The sequence below is a fragment of the Plectropomus leopardus genome, chromosome 13 (assembly GCF_008729295.1).
Source record: "Plectropomus leopardus isolate mb chromosome 13, YSFRI_Pleo_2.0, whole genome shotgun sequence".
NCBI classification, from domain to species: Eukaryota; Metazoa; Chordata; class Actinopteri; order Perciformes; family Serranidae; genus Plectropomus; species Plectropomus leopardus.
Window position 1 is genome coordinate 19,123,496 of NC_056475.1, and position 27,773 is coordinate 19,151,268.

At 38.2% G+C, this 27,773-nt stretch overlaps 1 protein-coding gene across 1 annotated transcript in view; it reads left to right on the plus strand.

Annotated features, from left to right (window-relative positions):
- Positions 1-27,773, plus strand: part of dclk1a (doublecortin-like kinase 1a) — a 64,350-nt gene that overhangs the window by 16,817 nt on the left and 19,760 nt on the right. Inside the window, exons 4-6 of the mRNA XM_042498805.1 lie at positions 7,867-7,966; positions 13,310-13,417; positions 25,339-25,433. Of these exons, the coding sequence (XP_042354739.1) occupies positions 7,867-7,966; positions 13,310-13,417; positions 25,339-25,433 (303 nt within the window). The remainder of the gene's footprint in view (positions 1-7,866; positions 7,967-13,309; positions 13,418-25,338; positions 25,434-27,773) is intronic.

A 27,773-nucleotide genomic window follows, 5' to 3' on the forward strand; every position in this document is an offset into this window, starting at 1 on the left:
ATTGCTTGAATGTGAGCAGTATTTAATCACAGTGAAACTTAGAAAGAGAGGAAGAACAAAGAGGGAGAAACTGTCACTATAGTAGCTGTTTGTCGATTCTACACTAGGTGGCGTAGTCAGAACATGAATGGGTTTACTGAGAAACATTCATAGTGAGGAATCACTTGTGTGTAACACATGTTCAGGAGGATATGTTTATCACATTTATAAGAGGTTGCTCTTTTTTGAAGTTATATCTTTTTGTACAAGCCTGGCTGTGTTATTCTTGTTTTAATGGAATTATTTTTTGCTAAATATAAAAAAAAATTTGTTTTTCCCTTTGCTAAAAATAGCAACTTGGAAAGAAATATTCCACAAATAACAAGAAATCAATAGATTTAGAATTTCTTTTTTTTAAATTAGGAAAAGTGTCAACGTTAAAAAGAAAAAAGCTAGAAAAAAGCTAGGGATAAACAATTATTATAATTTGAAAGCACTTTTTCAAATGTCATTACTTTTTTATACTTAAACTTTCCTTTCTTTATTTTTATTTTTATTTTTATTTATTTTTTTTTATTAATGGGTAATTCTTTCTTTCATGGCTCATTGCCCTCTTCTCATTTTTTTTTGAAAGAAATCAAGCAAGTTTGCTCAGGTTTCAAAGGGTTAAGATGTGACACATAACTTGTAAACCTGTCAAACATCTGTCTTGTTCCAGCAGTCTTGATTCTGTTTCCCTCCAAACCAAAATACTGCTTGAACAAACTGATTAAAGATCCTTTTTTAATGCAGGAAAGTGACTTGATCATCGTGACCCCATCTTAAAGCCCATTTCTCACTCTACTAAAGAAGTGTCAGAGGTGATGGCAGGGTTATGAAATTACCAATTTCCACACTCCTCTGCTCTTTTCTCATCATCTTATTTTAGTCCCTCTTTCCCTCTGTTTCTCTGTTTGTTTCTTCCTTCGTCCTTGTTTCAGCAGCGGTGGATGTTGTGTAACTGCGCTGGTTCTCTGTGAGAAACGCAGCACCAGAGACATCAAAGCGGCTTGTTTTGTCATTGGGCTCAGAGAACGGCTCAGAGCAGCAGTCAGGAATAGATCTCCTCCTCTGTTGCTCGTTTCCCTCTGTCTGTTTGTTTCCTCTCTAACTCAGGGGATTTGGCTAGTTGGTTTCATCTTTGACTGTTTTTTTTCTTTCTTACCTTTACCAGCTCCCTCTCCTCTCCATCATTTATTGGTCCATCTGTCTGCATTTCAGGAGAGTTCTTCTTTTTTTTTTTAAAAAAAACCAAAACAAAACAGGAGACATTGCACGAGTATTTCAATATTAACCAGGTCATGTGCCATTTGTATGTGTTTGGATTTGTGTGAATGACACAGTTCTGTAGAGTATCGTGCCCATAGTAGATAAAATATGAATGATGCCGCTCTCTATCATAGTGTGCACATCGTGTAGTCAGTGGCACGCACCAGACATGCACCAATGCCTGGAGGGCATTATCACCATGGCAACCATACTTTTCACACCCCTCTCAGTATACAGTATGTGTTTGTGTGCTGCTCCATATTAGTTTACCCTCAGCTTAAAGGTGCCCTCAGAGGCTGCCCTATAAGAAGTCTGTCCCCGTTACCCCTCAATTCTCTCCTTGTTTCTTTATCACTGCGATTACGTTCTTTCCTCACTGTTTACCAGATGTTTCTGGTGTGCTACAGTTTCTATCTATGGATGAGTTGCTTCAGAGGGCCTCATTTCAGCAGCCTCCTCTTGGTTGACTCCAGTAGCAGCAGCAGTTGTGGCCTGAGGACGTGGTCAGACTCACTCAGAGCAGCAAACACACATCCTGCTGTGAATAAAAATCATCATCCCTTCAAAAAGAAAACAAGCTTAAAATGGATAAATTATGCCCTCAAATGTAAAAAATAAAATGAAAAGACCTTCTAACTGGAAATTAATTGGCAATAAATTTGATAATTGATTACTATAGACATCAGCTAGAGCTCTGGGAAGTTGTGATACCGACTAGTTTCTGACATTTCATAGAATAAACTGGAAATAGATTACTTGAAAAAATAATTATTATTAATCAATGCAGACATAAATATTTAGGGCTCAGCCCAAACCTAAGGAGGTCATGGAGCATGCTCCCCTGGGGAGTTTTTTTTTTTTTTTTTTACCATTTCCCTGCCCACAGCTGCCATGCAGTATTTGTCAAGATATAAAGTCATAAAAGTGCCAAAAAAATCAGTAAATGATTTGGGAAAAAAAACATGATAGTTGCCTAGGAACACAAACCATCCTGCTGAGCCTATACAAGAAAGAAAGGTCATTGTGACAGCATTTGAATTTCACAGTGGTGCCAGACTTTGGTGCTGCTTTTGGTGAATTTAATGTGGTGGGCTTTGGCATGTCCCACTATCACTCTATTATCATGTCTGTGCTTTGTCAACTTTGACTGTCAAAATGTCAGTCGTGTAATGTATTTTTGTGGAAGAATCTTTCAGTCAAAGTTGAAATAGCACAGGTATGATGGGTACACTGCCCACTCCATTAACTTCAATAGAAGTGGCACCAAAGTCTGGTGCCAAATGATGTTTTTGTCACTCTGAAATGAAAAAAACACCAAAAATGTTAAGGATGACTAATTTTCACACAAGGCAGAAAATGACCAATGTACTATTTTTAAGTTACATCGCATAGGTAAGGAAAGAATTTGGCATAAACAGCATCACTAATCTTGAAACCTATTTTGTTATGCTGGAGTACAGCTCACATTATGAATGTTTATCTGACAAATCTGCTTCATTTGAATCATGATAGTTTCGGCTGCTCCTAATTGCAAATCAAGGATTCAAAACAATGTCAAGAAAATGTGATCTTCAATACTCTAAATTGAATATCAGGTCAATGACATGATATTCTAAATTATATTAGATTTCTACAGGGAATAATGTAGCCCAGTGGTCTTCCAGGCCCTTATAATAATTTGTCTTTCAGCAGATAAGCAACCCAATGTCTGACAGTGACTCCGACATTATTGTCAGGTTTCAGGCCCAGTAGGCAAGCTTTGGGATAGACTGGGAAATTAACATTGAAAAACTGACATGAGAGATATCACCTCTAACCAGAGCAGACACATGCAGAGAGGATGCTCAGGGTGCTTGAGCACCTGTCTGTTTCCCTCTTGATTTATCATTCTTCAGAGATGTTCACTTATTGTGACGGCTTGCCCATGGCCCTTATCAAGTAGAACATTTAACAATTAGAGTAATAATGATGATCTAGCTGCTATCAGAGAGGTTTATCTCCTGATATGCACTTTGTTGCAAAACTGGACGCTTCTGACTCAGGGGTGACGTTCAGATGGTGAAATTCATTTGTGTTATTGATCATTATGCCATGTTTATTAATTGTGCTTCAGTGATGCAACATAAGTCTGATATTGGAGCTGATTGCTGGTTCCAGCTCTGGTCAAGTGAGCTGTTGTTTTGATTTTGATATTTTTCTATAATGGTTTAGGGGCTTGGAGCTATGAAAAAGCACAAAGAATTATATGTATTTCTGCAATAATTCCTTGATTTACCAAGTAAAATATTATATCGCACATTAGGCCTATATAAAAACCAGTTTTATTAAAATCTTAGTCCCCCTCCGATTTCATTTGATGGGTGACAATGACAATAGTTTGACGTGATTTGTTGTAAGATTCTCTGTTACATTCTATTTAAGTTTGGGTTGCAATAATTCAACAGTTTATGCGGTAAATTATGATGGTGTGTAGTGGTTTAAAAATATTCTTTCATGTGCCCCCTTTTAACTTGAGCACCTGACCCTCTAAAGATTTCTGCATGGCCCTGAACAGGAGTGTTTTAGCTGGACGGTCCCAGAGCGGGCAAAGTAATGAACGTCTGTTTCCACAGTTATGCCAGCATAAATCTTGTTGTCCATCTTGGATAATCTGGCAGGGGTTATGTATACCCTCCTCAGACTATTGTTTAATCCAAATCTCACACAAAGCCGACCTCCAAATTGTGAGACGCAGTCGAGGATATATTTAGGTCATGCTTCCAAGACAGCTGGTTAGAAAAATATGCATTGGGGGCAGCTCGAAACACCAAACTACAGATAATTAAGACTACACCTCTTGCAGAGGTGGCCTTCTTTAAAAGCTGATGAAGATTTTTCTTTTTAAAAAGAGTCCACAAGAATGAACATGGACAGCATGGACAAAAATACAAAACTCACAAGAACACACAATCCACATCCACAAAACAATGATTTCTCACCTCCTAAAAATCCTTTATTATTCCTCTTTGGTAGATGATTATGATATATAAACGGCTGCTGTGTTTACTGTGCTTAAGTGGTAAATCTGTTGTCATAATGGAAAAAAAGTCTTTCTTTAAATTGTAGGTTTTCTAGAAGTGTTTTTATGCACAATACGCTTCTAAATAGACCTTTCTGTCTGTGTTAATTTGTTTTTCACTCATAATCACACATTTAGTATATTGTTTTACCTCCCCCTTTTTAAAAATTGCTTGGACAAAACCATAGAAAAACATGTAAAATGTTAATTTTCTGTGTAATTGTTATCTCCTTTTAATTTGGACTATGTGAGGCTTCATATTATGGTCCCACTGCGTTTTCCCAGCTAATACATCCCACAAATCGTTGTCTGAAACATATTTTCTTTCAATATTCAGGTGAATATAAAAACCCCATATATTTCATGGTGCTGAAACTTGTATTACTCAAACTAAGTTACCTTTCAAATGACACTCTGCATGTACATGCACTAAAAATGGAACAAGAACAGCTTTCAATTTAACAGGAATGGTAAGATTATTTATAAAACCAATTGCAGTCACATTCACCTGACTATAGATTGATTTGATTTATGATTGATTTAATTTTATTATTGTGTCATGCATAAACAATATGCCTAGCCCAAATGGGCTTACAAGACACCATTAAGAAAACAAAAAGACCAGAAACCAAAAGCAGACGCTTGATAAAACTAACATTAACAAAATAAACCATCCTGACGTTTCTTCCAGGCTTTAGGCTATAATGTTTTGAAATCCTCAAAAAAAGAAATATTAATTCTTATGAGTCTTCTCAAACTCATCCTATTTGTGCATAGTATTTAAAACCAGTTTCTGTGCAGAAGCTAAAGTTAAATTGTCCTGTGTTTAGCTGATGCAACAGATAAGAATGCAACAGCAAGCAATATATAATCTATATATAAATGAAATTACTGTAAAACAACAACAACAACAGCAACAACACAGCACTATTAGAGGTAGAAGTGTCCACGGCTGCCCATCAGCGCTGCCACAGCAGGGAAATGTTAACAGCGCCAGCATCAGTATCACAGCCATCTTGTTAGGAAGTGGAGCCGCTCGCCCCTGAAATAATCACCAGCACACTGTCAGGGGATATTAGGGAACAAAGCAATATGCACTCTGTTATGAAACAAGAATATTAGCACTCACACACTCACACACACACACACACACACGCACACACACTCACAAGTGTCCATATGTGCTTGTGCAGAAACGTGTGTGATGTGTTCGCAGACACACACAAATACACTAAGCCTTGATTTGAAAAGTTAAATGAAAACGACCCATACTCCGCAGAGAGTCTGTGTCTGAGATTAAACTTGTTTTTTGTCTCCCCGTTGGCCCATTTAGAGTCTGTGGGGGGTAAAGCAGGATGACACACACACACAAACACACACAGAATGGCCTCTTCGCTGTTTATTGGGTATTTGGTTGATAATGCAGTTATATCAGCTGTGACTTTCTTTTGGGCTGTTGATCGGTGTCTAATAGGAATCTTAATGGATTCTTGGATGTTAATTGCCATGAAAATGCAATAACGGTAGCTTTGTGTTTATGTGTTAACTCCAGGCGGTGCTAGACGTGCATGCAGCCTAAATTGTAATAGCTCTTAATAGGTTTTTGGCGGGAGATTTGTCATAGTGAATGAATGAACTATTGTCTTTCCCGTAAATCCCTTTCTGACTGTACCGTTGCCTATCGCGAAACATAATTTGGAATATTGATGGCTTGGAATTGAAATGTGATGGTTGCCTGTGGGGTGTAATTAAACTTGTTTGAGTAAATCATGCAGAGTGTACATCAGATATGGAATTAGCTGTCGACTAAATCAAATAGAAAACATTGAACAGCAGCGTGTTTCTTAGCCTATTTGTCATAATAAACACCCCATTGCTGAGATGTCTTCCTAGCAGAGTAAGAGTGAGTTTATAGATTTAAAAACAAATTGCATCTGTTTTGTGTGGACAGAATTAATAATTTTAAGACCTCAGGTTGAAGAGTTATGAATAATGTGTTAAAACCCCTTTCTTTTTTAAAGGTCCCCTATTATGCTCATTTTTAGGTTTATACTTATTTAGGGTGTCTTCTTGTACATTTATTTATTTATAACAGGGAATGACTGTAACTGCTCTGTAGCAGCACTTTTTACATTTAAATAGACAGTCACAATATTTACTTACCGACGTGGATTTTAAGCCGTTATAGCAAAAACACCAGACTCCACTGAACAACGTAGTTGCTGGTTTACTAGTGCCTTGATCACTTGTACACTTAAACTAATATTGATTTTTTTATGGTGGCTAAAATAAATGAGTGTAGCGAATTGACATATCTCTGCAATTAAAAACAGTTGCCATTCATCTATTCACAAGTGACTTTACTTGTTAGTGCAACGTCACAGTGATTTGTTCTATATTGTACTTGTGACATCACAGTTTCACGGAAGTCCTGACGGCTTGTTTATCAGCACCGTTTCTGAATATGAGTCATGCACATTTCTCTTTAGACTGAGCATTTTGATACTCTCAGAGTATTTATAGAGCTTTATAATAAGGATGACATAAAAATCTGATTTTTACAATATGGGACCTTTAATGATTCAGTTTCTGTTGTGTTGCATTTAGTGACCTAGTGTTTTCAAATCTTTGCCTGTCAGCATGTCACTGTGGTTTGGCATTAGCTTCACAGTATTCAGTCTGTCAAAGAGTGACAGTGACTCATTAAGATGTTGTTTTTTCCCCTGTAAGTCAGATATAGACTTAGTCAGATCTGTATTTATTCAAGAGTAATCTCTACTTTCTCCAATCTCTAATCTCTAAATTCCTCACCCGCTCACGCCCTCTCTCTCTCGTACCACTTTTTTTCATCTCTTTTTGCTCATAAATGAACTCCCCCTCTTTAAGATTTCCCTCTTCCTCACTCATTACCATTCATAATATGCTAATCCTCAAGGTACAGACTCCCCACTTCCTCACTCTGGATGTCCGGTGCACGTGCTTCGGTGCATCGGCAAATTAGTGACTCAGCAAGGTCTCATTATAGTCGCTGATAGACTGATTAACTGCAGAAACAACAACGCGCCAGAGCTTAGGGACATGTGAGGCATGCGCACAGATATTCACAGACGCCAGTGAGTGTGCATGCAAACAAAAACAAGCACGCACTAACAGACTCCCCTGGTGTTCCTTATCCGTGTCCTGGGGCTCAGTGCACGTGCCTTCTTACGTAAGCAAGGAGGGGAAAGTCAATTTTGTGAGCACGTGCAGTGTAGAGCAGTGTGTTAGACATCTGACTAAAAAGTGGTCATCAATAAATGTGCAGACCAGCTGGGAATTTTTTTTTAGAACCTCTACTTTCCCTCAACAAATAGTTGAAGTGCCTTTGAACATTCAGTCCCAAACAGTAGAAAGGTGGCATCGCTCTTCAGCTGCCAGAAGTGAATGAGCATAAGACTAAAACAGAGTAAGTGGGTTCTATTGACATGGATAATAATAATTGAAAATAATAATTGAACTCATCTGTGTGTGTTTGTCTCCAGGTGTCCTGTCTTCAAGACTTCTTTGGTGATGAGGATGTTTTTGTGGCGTGTGGACCGGAAAAGTTCCGCTATCAAGATGACTTGATGCTGGACGAGAGTGGTAAGGAGACTGGCAGCTTTTCCATGCTGACATCTCACATTTGACTGTCCATTCGACTAATTGTTTACAAATTGTTTTTTTGTGGCATATACTAAGGCTGAGCATTGGTTTAGTGCAACCACACAGTGATAAAACAGAATTTGTGATACATCATTGTGTTATTTCAATAATTCTAAAAATTAGGGAGTAGATAGTTTCAAATCAGTAGTTTTAATAATATACTATGCAGGATTTCCTAAAAGGCAATGGATAGACTCAAACAGAAGTAATACTTGTTAATGATCACTAAAGACCTACTAGAAGTGTGTGGGGGTGTATTTATCTGCAGAGACTCTGCTCTCTGTCTGTATTTTCTCTTTTATCTTTGTTATTTTCTGTGTTTGGGGTGTTTATTAGGCGTGCATCCCCTCAGCGCTCAGGTGAGGTTGGGGCCCCCAATCCCTCTGTAGTATATATATAAATGGCCATGTATTTCAGTGCAGTGGACAACAATTTCCCTAAAGTAGGGCTGTAGCCATGGAATCATCATTGGGGTGGACCAAATCTACCAGGGGTGTCCGCCCCCCCATAAATCGGCAGCTATACAGAATAAAATACCAATATACAATAACTGAAAGCTGATACTCTCTACATTAATTACAAATGCAGTGCAACATAAATGATTGACACTTTACTCAGACTTCACATGGGCCATCTGACACATGTAATAAAATTAAATCATCAGGTTAGTCTAATTCCCCTGTGAGCCGTGTTCTGCTGGGGTATGGCAGCACAACTTGGACAAACCACATGCAGAACTGCAGTAAAGACATTAAGCTGACTTATCAGCTTGTTCAATAGTCCTTCAAATGTAAGCAGAACACAAAATAGCATCTCTGAATTTGTCTCACACTGGTGGGCATGTAAAAATAGCCAAATGTGGATGTGAGTACAGTATGGCAGCACATCGTATAACTATATATCAAGGCCATATCAATGCCCTACTTTCTGTGTATTAGTCAAAATATGGTTGTCTTTTATGAAAGATATTAAATACCTAAATGAAAGCAAATTAAACGTAGAAACAAAGTGAAATAAACACACTGGTCTATGTTTTTCCCTTTTAGTCATGTGTTATAATTAAATGAAAAGCATCTATTTGTGGCATGGAAAAATAACATCTCAATGAAAAACAGTTTTTTAAACAGAGTTTTTAAAGACAAAGGGGTAAACAATTTTCATTGTGAAATATGTTATTCATATAATATAATGTTACTACTGAAATAAGAAGCAAGTACATATAACCACGTGCCCTTTAAAATTTTTTTTGTTTGTTTTGTCTTAATTTAGGTATTTTAAATCTTCCATACTCTCCTAGTTGAATATTTATCTGTCTTTTGCTGTTTTGCCCTTTCATCACATCTTTTGAGTTGCACCCCTGTTTACGACACATTTCCCTGGTTCAGGTGGCAGAGGACTGTGCAGACCGTCCTGTTCATTATGCTCTGTTGTCTCTTGCCTCTACTCCTCTCCTCTCTTATCCTCTGCTGCACTTAAGCCATCGTCTAACCTCATTGTTCTTCTTCGTCTTCCCTGCCTGTCTCTGCACCGAGGTCTGCTGAGGATACGTTCTGTCCTCACTTCACCCATCTGTGTTTCACTCTCAGTCTCTCCTCTTTCTGCATCACTGTTGAAAAACTCATGCCATTTAGTGCTCATCTGTATTCTCACCCTCTCATCTCTCTTCCTGTCTCCTACATGAATGGGTGTGCTTTGGCTTTTGTTCAAAGGTTTATTCAATTCATTTGTTTCCCCTCTATCCCCTCATCCATTAAATAATATCCATCCCACCTGGGTCGCCAACCTCCACCTCCTTCCCCCTTTTGTCTCTTTCCTTTTTCCCTCCCTTTCTTCCCCACTAATCCTCTTTCATTTGCAAAATATAATGGACAGCTGCTTCCATTAGTGTCTTTTTAGTGACCTTCTACTGTCTTGAGGAAGTACACAACAGAAACCTTATGCAACAAGATCTTTAAAGACCATGTTTCCTTGCAAGTCAAAGGGGACTTATTATGCTTATGCTTTTCCTTAACTCTTTGTCATATATATAATGTTACAATGCTGGATGTTCATATTAAACATGGCCAAAGTTTCAAGTACTTAGGTAACCTTATGTAAAAGTAATCCCTGTGTGCAAAAACCAAGACATCAGCTCATGACAGATTTCTTTATATGGTCATCTGCTCCAGGCACACTGCAATTTGTGTTTATATTACGTAGCCTGCACTGCTACATGTAGCTAGATGCTAATGCCATTAGAATGTGTAATATTAGTTGCCAATGTTGGTAATTTCTCTTTTTTTGGTGATTTTTTTTTGTAGTAGAAAGGGTCATTATATTCTGCTTTGGTCATTCCCCAACTGCAAGTACACCGCTGCATGTAGCTATATGATAACACCAAGGAAGCGTGATCTTGTTTGCAGATGTTTGTTTTCTCCCCAATTTCGGACCATAGTCCTGCTGGAGCGTGTATTGATTTTGAAGATTTTGGTTTAGAGGCTTGTATTAGTGATTGCTCACCATACAAAATGATGCTATATTCTGTTACAGTCATTTGCCAGCTGCAGTGACAGTGCAGATAGCCAACAGAAGAACCAGAAAAGCAAGCTTAGCAGAACAAACTGGGCTTTTTCAGGATGGCGGCTTAAAAGACTTGCACTTAAACAGAATGTTTCAGACAGGGGGTGAATACAGGTGCTCTAGCACAGACAGTAGGATTAAAATAAAGTGTTTTTTGAACATTAAACATGCATAATAAGGTCACACCTACACAATAGGTCCCCCTTGAGCTCAGTTTTTTCTTTCACTGGTTGTATAATTGTAGTGGTCTGTGTGGCATAAATTTCATTTTCTGCCTGTCTTGAGGACAATATGTGCAGACTGCCCGTGATTCTCAGTTGGTGATTTAGACTTAAATTTTGATGGAAAAACTGATATGTCTGGAGCTGTGAGGAAATTTAATACAGATGGTGACATCAGATATGACCCCGCTCTACTTATTTCATTACAAAGGACATGAAAGCCTCCAAGAGTATACTGTGGAAAAACTTGGTTTAATTAAACTTTATGTCATTTTGATGAAATTATGATTCTCACAGCAGTATAAAATTTGTACATGAGAATCTTTCTAAGCTAAATCATGATGTAATACAATAATTTTTGACATGATTATAAAAAAATCAACTCTTCCCAGTCTCCACATGTATCTTTATTTTCTTCCCTTAAAAAGAACTCTTAATATACATTAAAGACATTGACTTACATTATTTCCTTAGTTCACTGAAAGTTTACCTTAACCTCAGCCATAAGCTCCACCAAAAGTCTTTAGTAAATGTTTATATCTTTAGGGACTCAAATTTCGTCCCGACAGTGTATGAATGTATTTAGGTCCCCACATTATCATTACTACAAAACCCCACACACATACTACATTTTTTCTCTGTCTCCGGGGACACAAGGAGGTGTCAAATTGTGCTCTTTGTCTTCTGGGACAGAGAGCATGAGGCAGAGGGCAGAAGGCACAAGGGAGAAATAGTCAGACAGGAGAGCAGAGCAACAAACGCAACAGACAGAGAGATAGTCAGCTGCAGACAACTTCGCCCCCTCTCAGCATCACTATAATTATCGCCTCTGCCTCAGCTCTGGCACACTGTCATCATGTTAACACTCCGCATTGTACATTAATCACTGGGCCACGACTGCCATGCAAGCACACACACACACACACACACACACACACGCACAAACACAAACACACACACCCTTTTCCCGCTGGTCTAAACTGGTAATGAGCTATAATGGGGCTGGGTTAATGAACAGGAGAGGAGTGAAGTTTTGGGTACGAAGGAGTTAGCAAGGGTGTGTGAGTACTATCGCATGGCTCATCTATCAGGATGTGTGCGTCTGTAGAATATCAGACCTCCGTGAGTCAGAGCTGTCACTCCTGAAACACTACAATAATTGCGCTTGGAAAGCGAGCCCAGTGAAGGTCAGAACTCATTTTTGCTGGGGACCTGAAGGTAAAACCAATTACAGCAGTGTTGTTACATTAGTGGTTTGGTGTTTTCTTGCATGACTAAAGGTCAAAATCAATAAGCAAAAAAATTAAAACAGTAGTTGTTTACAAATCCATAAAACCTGAATTTTCAGTCACAACAGAATTGACGTGTGTCTCAGTTGTGATTATGTCAACGGCATCTGTGCCACAAAACATATTGTCATGTCACAGTGTCACGCTTATTATTCACTCTTCAGAGCTTCAGTTTCTGTCTGCTAATACCAAGAACGCAGCAGTTTTCTCTTTCTTCATTCCACCTGCTTTGATTTGGATTCAAAGGAACAGTTTGTAAGATGTAGTGGGATATAATGGCATCTAGTGGTGAGGATTGCAGATTGCACCCAGCTGAAACTTCTCCATGGCTGTGATCAGCAATGACAAAACTGGACACTAGACATTTATTTACATACACGTTGGTGGTGATTGAGTATAATCTTTGACACACCCACAAAATGAGAGAAAACGTACCTGAAAGCCTGTTGCACAATTTCAAAGACACATGTTCAATCTGGAAACTGTAGCAATATGGTACACACTGTTTTGAGATTGAAAGAGCCCCAGTTTAGAATTCCTTTAGTGTTCAGGTACTGGGAGCCGAATTATCTTCAGAGATATCCTCTTCAAAATAAATGGACCTGGCGATTTGAACCAGTAAAAACAATCAATAAAAGAGTTTCACGTTAAAAATCAGTCTTTCTCTTGTACGCTGTTTGGGATGTGTGAGGCAAGCTGCTAGCCCAGCAACTGCTAATCTGAACTTGCTCACCTTTTTTCTCTGATAATTTAAGATCCAGATATTCAGGATTTATTTTGTTTTATTTTTTGGAGCCATATTATCCACACAGGTCTCTTCCTCTCCAAAACAAACAGTCTCTGTGATTTAAATCAGTAAAAGCACTGAATAAAGCAGTTTCACGTTAAAAATAAAATAAAAAAACCCCTGTGTTTTTCTGATGCTCTAGTCACATAGGGGCTGCTAACTATAGTGGCCGACACAAAAATGGGAATGGCCCTTTTTAGAGCCTATGTTTTTGTTCTGGGCTACCATAGAAACATTGCAACATACTGTAGCAACATAGATCTCCGTGGACAAGGGCCCGCACTTTACATAAATGACTCATTTATGTAAAGATAATTCTAATTTTCAGGTGATTATAAACTAAATAAAAAATACTTGTCTATACTAGCATATTTTAGTGGAGGAATGAACAAGCACACCTCTGTCTGTCTTCTCTCCGTGCTTGCAGAGTGTCGTATGATGAAGTCGGTGACCTATGGAAAGATGTCTGGCTCTCTGAGCCGAGGCTCCCCCAGGACCGTCATCCAATCACGACGCAGCAAGTCCCCTGCATCCGGTAACTTTCTTTCTTGTTCTTCTTGTCTCCTCTTCCTCTCAAAGAACTCATTTGTTAATGGAATTTGGCGTGGTGTCGTTGTCCTTAAAGTATCCTTGCTTGTGTGTGTTTGTGCACAAGGAGTGTGTGCAGCAGTTTTTCTGACCTGATGGACACAGTTGGGAGTTGTTTGTATCCTAATACTACCTCATGTGATTGCTTAGTATTTTCTAGCTCATTACTTAATCAGCGCCCCAGCAAATGAAAACAGTATGAGTAAACACTGCAATAATATCAGAGCTCTGCGGAGTGTCTGGCTGTATTTACCGTGTGTGTGTGTGTGTGTGTGTGTGAGCTGTGTCTCATTGCACGTAGAATATGAATTCAAATGAGAATGATTTCACAAGGGAGTGGAAAAAAAGGCAAATAGGGATGAGAGAGGTAAAAAAAAGAGGGGGAGTGAAGATGAGAGGGAAAGAAGAGGAAAGGGGGTTGGTGACTCAATCCTGCAGCTCCTCAGTAGCCGTTCTTCACCTGACATACTAATGAAATGTAATGAAATGGTGAGAGCTTGCACTGCTTACCTGCTGCATTGTTTGTGCCTGATAATGATGTTTTTATGAAAAAAACAGCAAAGCACAAAATGGACTCAAATAAAACAGAGCATTAGTTCTAACAATTGAATGCAGCTTTCATGAATTCTTCAGAGTGGCAAACATTCAGTCTGGCTCAAAGCTACTGAGGACTTGGTGATTTTCCTGATTGCACAGCTTGAGCTTTGGCTGTGTGTAAAACGCCTAGTTATGCACAGCTCTCTTGACTTTTCATCCTTATTATTTTGAGATTTACAGAGACCTATTGGGTTGGGGATAATTCAATGGGGTGATGCAACATACTGAAACTCCCCGAGAGGAAGTTGTTCCACCTGCTGTTGGAGCACACAAGCATACACAGACACACACCATGCAGCAGAGTGAAAACAGTTGTTTATATGTTTTGTGTCAGCAGTGGAGGAAAAGGTGAGGCAGAGGAAACAGCGAGGGGAGGAAGGAAACAGCTAGGGTGAGCAGAGAAAGTTCTGGATGCTGATAGCTTGAAAACTTTGGGAAAAAGGTTATGAGAGTGAGTCATACGCTATCTGATCTCATCGTCGAATGAAGGTGTATACCGGTGTGTGTGTGTGTGTGTGTGTGAGAGAGAGACAGAGAGAAAGAGAAAACAAGAGACTGAGACAGAGGAGGAGAAAAAAAGACTGACTCGTCTTGGTTGCCATGGAAACATAGCACAGTAGAATCATGTAGCTACAGACACAATAGTCTGTGACAGCCATATATGGCAGTGACTTCCTGTGAAATGGCCTGCGGTTGAGAGCAGAGCTGACTGACGCTCGGTCCTCGCTGTGGATCCCTGAGTCAGACCGTCCCGGCGTTTTCACTTCTGAGAAATGTTCCCCTTCTGGCACCGCTTCCGCTACTTTAGCATCATCAGATGTTCCCAGATTGATGTTGACTGTCGTGCGCTGCACTGTATTCATCCCTTTATACATCATAACTTTGTTTTTGAGGAGGTCAGAGTGGAGCGACAGGAGGAAATGACAGATAATTGAATGATCTGCTTTCTGACCCTGATTTTCAGTCAGCTTGCTTTTTCACTCTAATGTTGATATTGTCTGAGGAGATGTTGTTCATTTCACTTTAAAAGCACAACATGCCCCCTTCCCTTGGGGACAATTTGTCCTAGAATTATGCTAATAGTCAACAACAGCTGATACTGTGTGCAGCACCACATGGCTTATTATAAAGGTGCCCATTCTGTTATTCCATGTGTTCACACGAAGGCTTCATTGGAGTCCAGTCTCTGCACAGAAATCTTACATAACTATGTATAATATGAGAAATTATACGTTTTTGTTGAAGCAGATGAGTGTAATAATTTACAAATTTTATAGATGAACCGTGTTACAGCTGTGCTATGATTTGATGCAGCTAGTAGAGTATGCCTTATATTTGCACTTGTGATTTATTTGCAGTTTATGATCACATAAAAGCTTAATGATTGAAGGATAATATTTGAGAAAGAGCGAGTGAGCATTTTCTGAACTGTATCAAAACTTGTGCAACTTCTGGGAAATTTTGCTGAGCATTTTCCAAATTGGTTGTACATTTATAGACTAAACATTTATTCAATTAATTTAAGAAAATGACTGAAGGGGTTTATTACTCCTGGAAATATGGTGTTTTGATAAAGCTGGGCTGTCTATGCAGTACATAGACACAAATACTTTTGAAATCGGTGCTACATAGCTAGTGAAAACAGAGAAAAAGGGCTGTGGCATTTACTTTTGCCAAAGAGGTAGAAAACATACAACTACCAGAATGCACTGTGCTGCATCAGACTAATAAACACTCCTGGTGGATGACATAATGTGAGCTGACTGATGACAAATGATCTCTAATTACAGTTAAACAGTAAGCTAAAATATGTCTTGAAAACATCTGAGGCAAGAAATGTTGCAAGAAACAATGCTGTAACAGAGCCATGGTTTACAATAGATCAGCGCTGCTTAGTTTTACATTTGGAACTCATTTTTTTCAGCCTCTGTTTTTCAAACAACTGAAGCAGTATGGCACCCACTTCCTTCTCACAAATTCTCATATTTCTGCCAGACAGTGCACTAAAATATGTTTCCCACAACATTTTAAGTGATAATTAGGGAGTGCAGTTGCAGAATTTTGGTTTATATGTGATCAGCGCTGCCTAGTTTTATATTTTAATCTGAGTTTGGTCTGCATGTTAGAGAGAGAGGGGCAGTTCTCTCTGAGATGAACAAGGAGATTTGGTGGATGGTAGTTTACCAGAGTTCATTAACACATATCCACATTGTTATGATACAACGTTGGTTTGAAATTGGCAAAGTATCCCTTGCAAAGATTGATCAGTAATAAAACCAATGGATAGTTGCAGCCCTAAATATTACAAAAACATACAGTTGCTACAGTTACAGTTGACAAAACGAGGGGATTCCATCTCTTGTCAACAACAACAGTGGATCTAAAAAGGGTGCCTGAGTTTCCAGCCTCATCAGGAAAGTGTGTGTGACTTGCAGATCCTTATCAAGCATTCTTGCTATTTTTATTGTCAGGAAATGTGGGATTACTGACATTTTAATGTTGTCTGATGGACCTTTGACCTCACAGCACACTGTCAACAAGTTAATCTCCTGCAGTAGAGAAAGATATTCACCTTAATTGATGACAGGCCAATCTAATCTCCAGCTAAAACAGTTTGTCTGGTATGTTACATCACCGTATTCATTGTATTAAATATAATAATAATGTAGACCTTTAAGCCCATTAAATCTGAAAGATGATTCATTATTCAAAATGTTATCGCTGCTGCCGTCAGTTATTTAATTGCAGCTCCATTCAAAACCCTTTTATCTCAGAGCTCGGCGATGAAATTAAAAGTATGGACGCCAGATGAGAAAGCTCAGTCCATTTATTGATATTTAGAAACCAGCAGCTCGTAGGATTTTATTATTTCTCGTCCACACTCTGAGAGAGCACAGTAAAGTACGAAATTCATTCAAAACCTTTGCTGCGGGTCTTCAGGTGTTTGAAAAAGCAGCCTTGAAGTCCCATATTCATTTTCCAGCCAGCCAGCACAGGCATTAATAACATTCTTTATCAATTCTAATAATCTGGACCAAAGGAGCCGCACAGAGAAGATGTGAAGCGTGAATTTTGTGTGAGATAGTGAACGAGACAGAGAGAGATGGGGAGGGTGAAAGAGCATGTAACACAACACGTGTGCTTTCAAACACCACCTGGTGTCCTTCTGCATGTCTGGCCGCTCCTCACTGTGTGTGTTTGAAGCTTAGACCTCGACACCACTGAGGAGCACAAGTGTGTGTAAGAGACGGACAAACAGACTGGTGAGACAGTCAGTGAGACAGTCGCAGTACAAACAGAGGATCTAATACTGTTTTTATGATTTAATGTTGATCATACTGAACATTTGTTGACTATGTGGTGGAGATAGGCACATTAGATGTGTCTGTAGAGTCTCAGTTTCATAATTAGTGAATTACTTTTGACATGGTAATTTAATTACAAGTGCATTAGCTTGTAAACATAAATACAACATTTTATGTGTGCAACTACCGCGAGAGAATTAAAAAGCAGCTAACAGCAGTTAGTGGCTAATTCAAAAAAGAACAGCAACTGAAAAATGTTTTCAGATTGGGAAAAATATGACATCCAGTAACTCCTTCCCTCCAAGCAGAGGAAAAGATCAGCCATTATATCACAGGGACGTTTAGTTATAATTGTTGCCATGTCATGCCATTATTAATGAATAGAAATTGCTGCCGACATGTTTGCTATATGTCAATCTAGAAGTTGACGCTGTTGTATGAAAAGATGGTGTAAAGAAGGCACTTTGTAGTGACCCTACAGTGCAATCCTGGGAATTATGACTCCGCTCACATTTCATTTGAAGTGGAAGTTTGTAAAAAGTTAAATATTGTAGATGTGTATGTGTATAGACTTGTAAACCTGTAGATAAGGGAGAGTGTAAATTAGTCGTGATCAGAAGTGAAAATGGAGGACTGAAAGTTTTACTGAGGATTGAGTTGCAGCCAACAGCCATTATGGCTCCTTCCTTTTTCTGTACATGTGCATATGTACAGGTATATAGATACGTGGGATTTAATGTAAAAATATCTGAAGGACTTCGTACACCCTATGATATTACTTTTTTTTTCTTTTTTTACTTAGCAAAAACGTCACTATGTAAATATTTTTTGAAAGCACTAATGATCAACTCTACAATATTGTAGAAAATATCGATATTGACGTTTTTTTGTCAAAAATGTTATATATTTTATGTGATATTTGATTTTCTCCATATAGCCCAGCTCTGTTTTTTTTTTTAGCACAAAAAATGTTCATGCTAATTCTCCATAGTATTGATACACTGGCGCCAGCTACTTTTTCTTCCTCTCTCTTATTATTAATGCTTATCACAGTCATTCTGATGTTCTCTGCTACTGATCAGGAAAAGAAAAGTCTTTGTCATGTTATAGTGCTGTTATATCTATTTCTTTTGAAAAATAAGTGTATTTTATATCCTGAATTTCTGTTTTTCCCAACTGTATCAAAGATGCTATTGGATATCAATATTTAAAGGCACTATATTGAAGTTAAAAAGTCCAGTAGAACAAACACAGATTTCCAAAACTAAATGTTTTATGTGTTTGTAATGATCCAAAAAGTTAAAATGGTTAAACAAAACAAAAACTTTTCATTACACTAAGCAATCACAGTCATTTTATGTGTAGCGAGTTCTCTGCCAGTTTACAGCATTACACAGGGAAAAATGTTTAAAACATTATTATATTTCAAAAATTGAGAAGAAAAGGTGAAAAATAAAGGAAAACAATTCTATCACAAACTGTAAATAAAAAATCAAAAGCAGTCAGAGGATGAAATGAAAACAACTTTGAAACTTTTTAATTTGTTCCATCTTCAGTAGGGTTTAATCAGACTCGATGAACACCTTTTGTCTGGTCTCGTCTGTTTTGGGAACACAAGCCTTCTGAGAGATATTCTGAATCAATTTAGAAAGTCAGTAATACCAAACAATCAGACCGCTTCCTGGCACTGACACAGCTGAACACTCTTTCCTTGTTCTAATTGAAAACATCAAGTATGTGCTGTTGGCATGTTTGGGAGGTGAATCATAGGTCTCAGTCTAATGCAGTCGATGAATCACGGGTCTTTATCTAATACCGTACGTGGATATGAAATGATAATTCACTTAATAAATGCGGAGCAAAATTAATGAAAAAGTAACACTAAAATGTTTCATTCTTTTATGAATTCCAGCTGATTAAATCTTAAGAGACAAATTACATCTCGCCCTTTTCTGACTGACCTTCGATGATTAAACAACAGAGAAAATTCCAGCTATTAAACGCAATTTCAGTGACATTGCAATTTAAAAGTGACAAAGAAATATCTTAGGTGTTCACACTTATACTGTTGAGGGTCTGATGTGGCGTTGTGTTCTCTCAGGTGTGAGTGTGGCCAAGTTTTTTTGCGTGCGAGCTTCATTTTGCAATGATCTCACAACCCCAGCTGAGTGCCTATACACACACAGACCTAAAATAATGTGAGAAAACAATTTGCACTCTTACATACTTTCTCTGCCTGTGTCACCATCTGCCTCCCTGCTCTCCTCTGATGCCTCATGTCAGCTAAAATTAACAGAGGAGTGCAGATGGTGTCAGCAAGCGTCACTCCTGATACTTAGGGGTCTCACCTTTCTCTTTCTGTCATAAGCAACTGCGTATGACGGGAGAGACTTGATGGTGAAGTGTGCGGGGAGGCCGACCCACTCACAAATCCAGAGTAGTCTCCAGAGGATCAGCTGCTGCTGGCTTTGACACTCTGAACTGCCATTGCGTGATGTCTGCAGCCTTCACCACCACTCATGAAGGGTACAAATGTACTTTCTGAAAAACAGATAAGCACAGGGAGCGTAACAAATAACAAAGACCAAACCAAATAATAGAGGCTGCAAGAAAAACAAATTATGGTATTGATATTTGCACTAAAGGCAGGATAATGACATGCCTCCAGGCAGCTTCGGGTTTATGGAACAGCATTGTGTCTGAAAAAATCCACTCTTATGTACATTCAGCCATCATAAATTTGTGTTTGACTGTGTTTTTCATATTATACATGTCAAATTGTTCCAAAACATTTGTTACAAGGTATAGCTCCTCTAAACTCACAGAATTTGCGTGTCGAATTTTCAAGAATACCTTTCGACAACCGTGATATATTATGCAAAAATTTTATTATTTATTACAAATTACAGATATGTCAGATTTGTATTTCATTTTTGGCAGAAGTGTGGAAACTTCAGTTTCCATTTTCTTGTTGTAACAGTGCTGTGGTTGGTATGTGGCTAGATTTAGGCCTGAAACCCACATGGTATATGATTAGGAGAACATTATGTTTTGGCCTAAAATACATGGTTTGATCGCTGCTTAGCAGCCATCTCACTCAGGTGTCATGCCAGTCACCTCCTTCTTCTGATTAAACACTCAGCTCACATACATGGAATCTAAACCATGTCACATTTGAAATGTTGATATGATACTCATGAAACGTACAGATTTATCTGCAGAGACGTACAATGACAATTTATTCTAGTGACGACTGATGATCTCATGTTTACTTAAGAACCACGTGTTTTTCATTATACTGTCCTATTTTTACAATACCATGTGTGTACAATAAGGTGTAGTTCTCAGATTAAAGACCTGATTATATACACACGGGGGAGCACATTTGATAAGCAACATACAGGGAAGAACATGATTAGGCGGTCCCACAAAATGATCATTTGTAAATCAAAACTTCAGTGTTAGCTTTGGATACTGCTGAAATATAATGTTGGAAAAACAGACATTTCAGCATTTTACTTAAGAACAGACAAAAAACAGCCCATTAGAATTTAGGAAAACATGATTTTCCATTTTACAAAGCAAATATTAATCCATCAGCTTTTTTTGTCAATTTCTCACACTTTCTTCACTAACTTAATGTAACATTAAATTAGTGAAGAAAGCTATGTTTTTCTCGCATGCATCTATGGTGGACAAAATTCCCACAATAACAAAAAAAAAAAAAAACCCAAGCTGATTGAATTGATATGCAAACGGTCATTGGGGGTAAACTATGTACTAATCCATTATGTGAAGATAAAGAAGCAAAATACCAGCACTCTTCTTTTGCATAAAAATATTAGAACTCCTGTTCAGCCACTATAGCCTAATTCCGCTAGATATGCACTCAGTATATTCCATGATCACTGTGAGGCCTTCATTTTTGAAATCTATTTCACAATATTTAGCCATCTAGCACATGGCACAGCTAGAGCCAGCAGACACATGAGGTACTTTTCCATATTCATTGCTAGCACAGCTAGCAATGAAGCTTCCTTGTGGTTCTTTGTGCAGCCATAGTGTTTAACACAGCAGGTGCAGAAAAAGCTGGAGACACACCATCTTTCTGGCTGCAGTGCATTCCAGTCAAATTGGTATCATCAACTGTTCTCTCCGTGTGTGCTAGTGTTAAGTTTCTATACAAGAGGAATCTAGAAAGAACACATTGCACTTTGCATCTAACCAACCACCAACCCTATGAGTAAATGGCCGACTGGTTCTTCAGAAACATGTGCCACTGATGTCTCACATTATCTGTCTACATTTAGCCTTTGAGCTGCTTCACAAGTACATCAACTGGGGCTCAAAGAGTTCACAATAACAATGTTATTGAAATATCTATAGGGAGTATTAAAAATGCTATCAGTCTAATTGATTTTTTACAAACATGATTGTGAGTTTTTTGGCAAGTGAATTCTGAAAATAGGAGTGAAGGGAAGTGGAGAGAGAGTCTGTGACCATAATTGTACAAATGTGTACAAAAAAGAGCAGTTACACTTCTAGAATGGTGATAAGGCAACCAGATGGTGTAGAGGAGGAACGCAAAGCAAGAACAGAAAGAAATGCGAATAATTAGTGAGGTGCTGGATTAGTTACATGATATAATACAACATAAACATACATAAGTATGTATGTTTATGCATTTATGTATAGTTTAGAGATAAATTTCATGAACTAATTGAGTATTGTAGAAGGGGAAGTAAGAAATAAGTTTATACTTCCTCTTACTCCTTTTTGATAGGGATGCATGAAAATATCTGCAAATCGTATTAGCAGACATTGGCTTAAAAAAGGAAATATGGGAATCGGCCAACATGCTGATTTCTGCCGATATCACAAACCAATAAATATATTTATTTACTGACAAAATGAACATGTTAAAAAAAATCAACCCTAAATTGAAGTATTTTTCTTATTGTGCACAGTGAATGAATATTAGATATATTGAAAAGCATTACATTTTATGTTGCCGTCTGCTGGGGGGCCATCACAGCAAGAGCATGCATGATATGATGTTAATTTCACTACAGAAGAGGCCTGATGATCACTTAAATTAGATGGGGGAAAAAAGTGGATGTATCGATATTGGTATCGGTTATTGGCCAAATGAGTTGATATATCGGTATATCAGAAAACAGATATTGACAAAAAAAATTCTAATATCGGGAATCCATACTTCTTGAACCTGTAAGATTCATTCATTTTGTCACAACCTAATCATTTGGTTTGTTGTATAGATTATTAGCAATTTAGATTTTTTTTTTTTTTACCTTTTAAATTAATTTATATTTTTTAATTTAAAACAACAACTATATATATATATATATATATATATATATATATATATATATATATATATATATCATGGATATTACTTAAACCAGTAATATCAAGATACCCCTAATGTCAACACAGCTTAAAAACCCCTTAAATACAGAGCATACTGCCTCTATTGCTGTTGCTTTGGGTGAACATTTTTAGTTTAAAAATAGCAGCATTTGTTTCTTGAGGATGTTTGGACAACGAACAATAGAGCCTTCAGAATCCACAAAGAACAGACTGCCTCCTCCTCCTGACCACCATCACTCTATCCGTATCCCATTCACCCTATCCGCCTCCCCTCCTTCTCCCAGTTTCTCTCCCAGTTCAAAATCTCAATGTAAACCTGCTCTCATGGAACGAAAAATGATCAAAAATCATAGTTATTTTTTTTTTTTTTTTTACCCATCCCTCTCTCTCTCTCTCTCTCTCTCTCCATCTCTCCATCTCTCTTTCTCTCTCCCTCTCTCTCCCCGGTGCGCGTCACAGTTTGCGCAATCAGCCTCTCCGCCTCCCGGTGTAGTACAGCTCTGCTCCGTCTCTCCCATTCACCAGTTTACTATCACACTCGGACGGAGCGCGTGCAGAGGTGCTGTTCTCCTTTTTATCTGTTTTACCCCGCGTTGGATTATCACTGTGTTTTTCATCATGCTGGAAGTGGAAGGTAGGAACCGAAAACAAACATTTTTATTCGGCTTTTACGTAACCGGCGTTTGTCATCCGCCCACCCTGACAGCGTAAACTCCACGTGTACCTGCTCATATATGTGTGAATATATATGTTATTTTCTTCGCCGTCTTTAATACCATTTCCTTTGTTTAAGGTTTTTGTAAGATATCTTTGAATATTAACGCTAACCGCCGGTTGTGTAACCGGGGAGGAGTGTCTGTCCGTGCGTGATCTTCATTGCTGAATTTCATCAATGAAGATATCCAGGAATTGCTTCAACAATAGCCCATTCTTTTATTTTTTTTCACGGCCGGTTTAGAAAATAAGAATACTAATGTAGAAGCAGCCTGTGCTATTTTAGTCTGCTGTGGGCTTTATCTCCTTTGTCTTGAATAATTTACAAAGTTCTTTGATCTCGGCAGGGGAATAAACATTATACAGTGATGGTTGGACCTCTTTGCTCCCACAGGTTTCACTTCTCTGCTGCATCGAGAACGATGCTTTCTGAAAATACAACAAAGGTGGAGTCTGCAAATGAAATATTGTTTACATGCAACAATACAATATAGGCATGAAGATGGCATATATTAAAAACAAAGGCTGGAAAATGGAAGAAAATATAGAATTTTTCATTTTTATTTTTGAACATTTCACGCTATATCTTTTTGATTCAGATGTTATTTATCTAAATTCTATGGAAGAGTCGCATTTTTGGCTATAAATCAGTTCATTTAAATACCTTCCACCACCCTTAAAGTCACCTAATTTTAGGGATCGGAGAAAAAATCGCAATACTTGGGCAATTTTGTAATATTGTATCTAAGGTACGATAAAAAGACTAAAAACTTTGTCATATCAGATGAAAACAGATACTGACAAAGTTTACCCATGGGAATATACATTCCAATTAAAAAAATGCAGTATATCTCAGTATATGTTACAGAATTACTCAGCATATCACAAAATATTTGAATTGCAGAAATTATATATTATGACTCAGGTATTGTAATCACATTGTGGGGCCTTGGGTGATTCCCACCTGTACCTAATTTGTCGGACAAGTTGATGTTCAACCATTCAGACCATCAAAGCTGATTTTCAGAGCTCTCGACTGCCCGCCTAGAGGTGCCTGGAGCCTTTAACCCACCAAAAATGACATATTCCTCAAGTTGGACTCACTCTGTCGACATTGTTTTGCAGCCAGTTTTTGTCTTCCCCAATTACTGCAGTTTCACCGATCTGCGTGTCACTTAAGGCAACCTTGGTTGACTTGAGGTGAAGCCCTGCCTTGTTGCCATGAGACAATAACCTGTGTTTTCAGTTAGACCAAGAACTCCTGTTTTTGTGCAGGTTAATGATGCTGTTAGGGTTTTTTGGAATCTGCTTGACCACACACAAGATTCGGACACAGCGTTGATTAATCTCATGTTCTTGTTTAATGAGGTGATGCTGCTGGGTTTTTGTGCTGCAGCTGGAAAAGTAGACCGAGCTGAGGTCACAAGTGCAGAGAATACAGGATCTGGTTGAAAATGAGGACAGCCTGGTGTTGACTTCCAGCCATGCACCGAAAGCCTGGAGCATGCTGTAATTATTTGGTGCACATATGTTTGAAGGTTCAGGTTTGATTGGTTTGTTTCAGCAAGATATGGAGCAACAGGATTTTGGCTGTGGTTTAAAAAAAAAAAATAAATAAAAAAATAAAAAAAAGAGCAATGTGGACTTCGGTGTTCTTTTCCTTTTCTCTTACTCCCCCTCTTGTCCTCCTACTCCTCTGCCTCATTCATGTGAATGGCTAGATGCTGAGGGCGGAAGTGTGGGCTGCTGCTAGACACTCAGAAATAAAACTGTTCTAGAAATTCACATTTAAAGGATCATCTATTTCAATATTCTTCACCAAACTCATGCGCACCCTGCTCCATTTTCTCTCTCCCTCCAGTGAACGGGACGCCGGCCAGTCAGCTGTCCACCCCTCATTCGGGAAAATCTCCCAGCCCCTCCCCGACCAGCCCGGGCAGCCTCAGCCGACGCCGGGTAAGAGGCAAATACACACACACACACACACACAAATAGCCACGCATAACATTTAGTAGCACTAAATCTAAAGCACATTCCCTCTATGTTCTCAGGAAAAGGACAAATCTGTGACTGAGCATAGGCCGACTACATCTTAGAGTCACTAGAAACACGAAGAAACCACAACATCCCAACATCTTTAGTGTCTCTGAAAAGGGCGGGGCTTTGACCTTTGACCTCATGCAGTGCTACTCTGGGATTCCAAGAAATGCAGTCTCATGTTAGCATCCTCTAATGTTACATCTCTTAACCAGTGTTGCTAGAGCTCAAGGGCAATTCCTCATTTCACACATATGCTGATCCATAGCTCCTGATGGAGAACTCTATCTGCCTTTGGTAGCTAATGAATGAACGACGCTATCACAGACTTGTAGAGATCTGTCAGTCAGTAATTTGTGCAATAACTGATCTGAAAATGAGACTGATGGTTGGTTTGCATCTTTTGTTAGCCACCATGCAGTGAAACCCTAAAAAAACAAAAAAGAAAAAAAGACCCAATCAGTACCAACTGCTGATTTAGGATTACTTTTTTATCAAGTCATTTTGTACATGTTCTTTTGTGAAAAGAATTTAGAAACATTTTATACTAGTGAATCAGATTATTTCAGTAGACTTTTCATCATGTATACTATAGGGTTGCAGCTGTATGGCAGTGTCAAGGTATGCCATGGTCTGAAAATTGATGATTATCATACCATTATTGTATATTTGCTTATTTACGGTATTGAAAAAACAAATGCAATTGGACAGAGAATCTGTATTTTTAAAGAGGAGACTTTTTAAATATACTTTCATTTAAAAAAAGATTGGTTTCAAGTTTTAATTATAAGAATAAAACACTTGTTCAACCCTTTGAAACCTGGAGCAACATCACTTTCATGTGTTGCTTTCAGATGCCTTTCACAAGTATTTAAACCTCTTAAACTATGAGCAAATTGGTGTGATTTCTTTCAAGAACATGGGAAAAATGCATATACCAACTATGTAAGAAATATTCCACAGATTTCAAGAAAATTAGTAGATTTAGGAAATTATTTTTAAAAAGATAGGGAAAAATGTCTGGGAAAAAAAGCTAGGGAAAAACTATATTTATATTACAAAATCATTATAATTTTTTAAGCACTTTTTCAGGTCATTTCCTTGTCTGTTTGTTTTTAACTTTCCCCTTCCTTTAAAAAAAATATCTGGTAATTTTCTTGAACTTTTTTACTAATTTCTTGAGCTTTCTTTTAGCAAGAAATAAGCCAATTTGCTCAGGTTTTAAAGGGTTAACTAAAAAACCCATCTGTTTTCATTTCTTTAAGGGTAATTGTGACTGATAATAATAATAATTATTATAACATTGTTTAATACCATGATACCCTTACATCCCAATATTTTCTAAAAAGGTTATGAAAGTCTCATACTGTTGCAACTCTAGTATACTGTCACCAATCTGGGTTTTTTAAAAAATCCCTGTTAAAACGTCAAAAATCATAATATGTTTTATGTAGCCAACAGGTCTGAGATAAAAACGCACTGTAACTCTGTAGAGAAAATACTGCTGTGCAGAGAGTGAGCATGCAATTCAAACGGAAACACCTTGAATTCCACATTAGAGAGTTCATATGCAGGTTGTCGTGTGTTTGTGTGCGTGTGCATGTGCTCAAGATCAAAGTATTTGTTAATCCAGTCCTTGACAGTGACTATGGCGAGCTTTTAATATCGGCCTCAAATCCTAATCAGACTCTGTTTTCTCGCAGCAGCTCTTTAATTTGCAGGAACTTTAAGCCCGCTGCTGATTTAGATCCTTCTCCTTCGCAAACAAACACTTGCGCGCTTGCTTCCCTTCACCCTCTTAAATACACACACAGCTGTATATGTGAACTTGTCATGTATTTAATGGGCTCCCACCTGCATGTGTTTTTCTCAAGCAAACTGAGTGTACCACTTTCCCACCTGACAGCAGAGGTGTAGCTGTGATTTATTTTGCAATTATTTAGCTACTATATTGATGTTGCCACAACACTTTTTTTAGGGAGGAGAAGGCAAGAATGTGGTTGAGTCAATATGTTTTAATAGGACACAGAAAATTGAGTGGTTTGTGAATCATTTCTGTACGTAAACGAGTGTGTATGAGCTAAAATCAGCACAGCATAAAGAATTCATCTCTTGGGCTCAGTAGCTTCGGTCTCGTGCTGCATACGATGTGCCAGGGAGAATTAATGGATGGTGGATAGTCTGGCCCGTAGGCTGCTGAATCCATCAGTGATGAGGTTATGATGATGTGATATGAAGGTCAGCCAGGGAACAGATCAG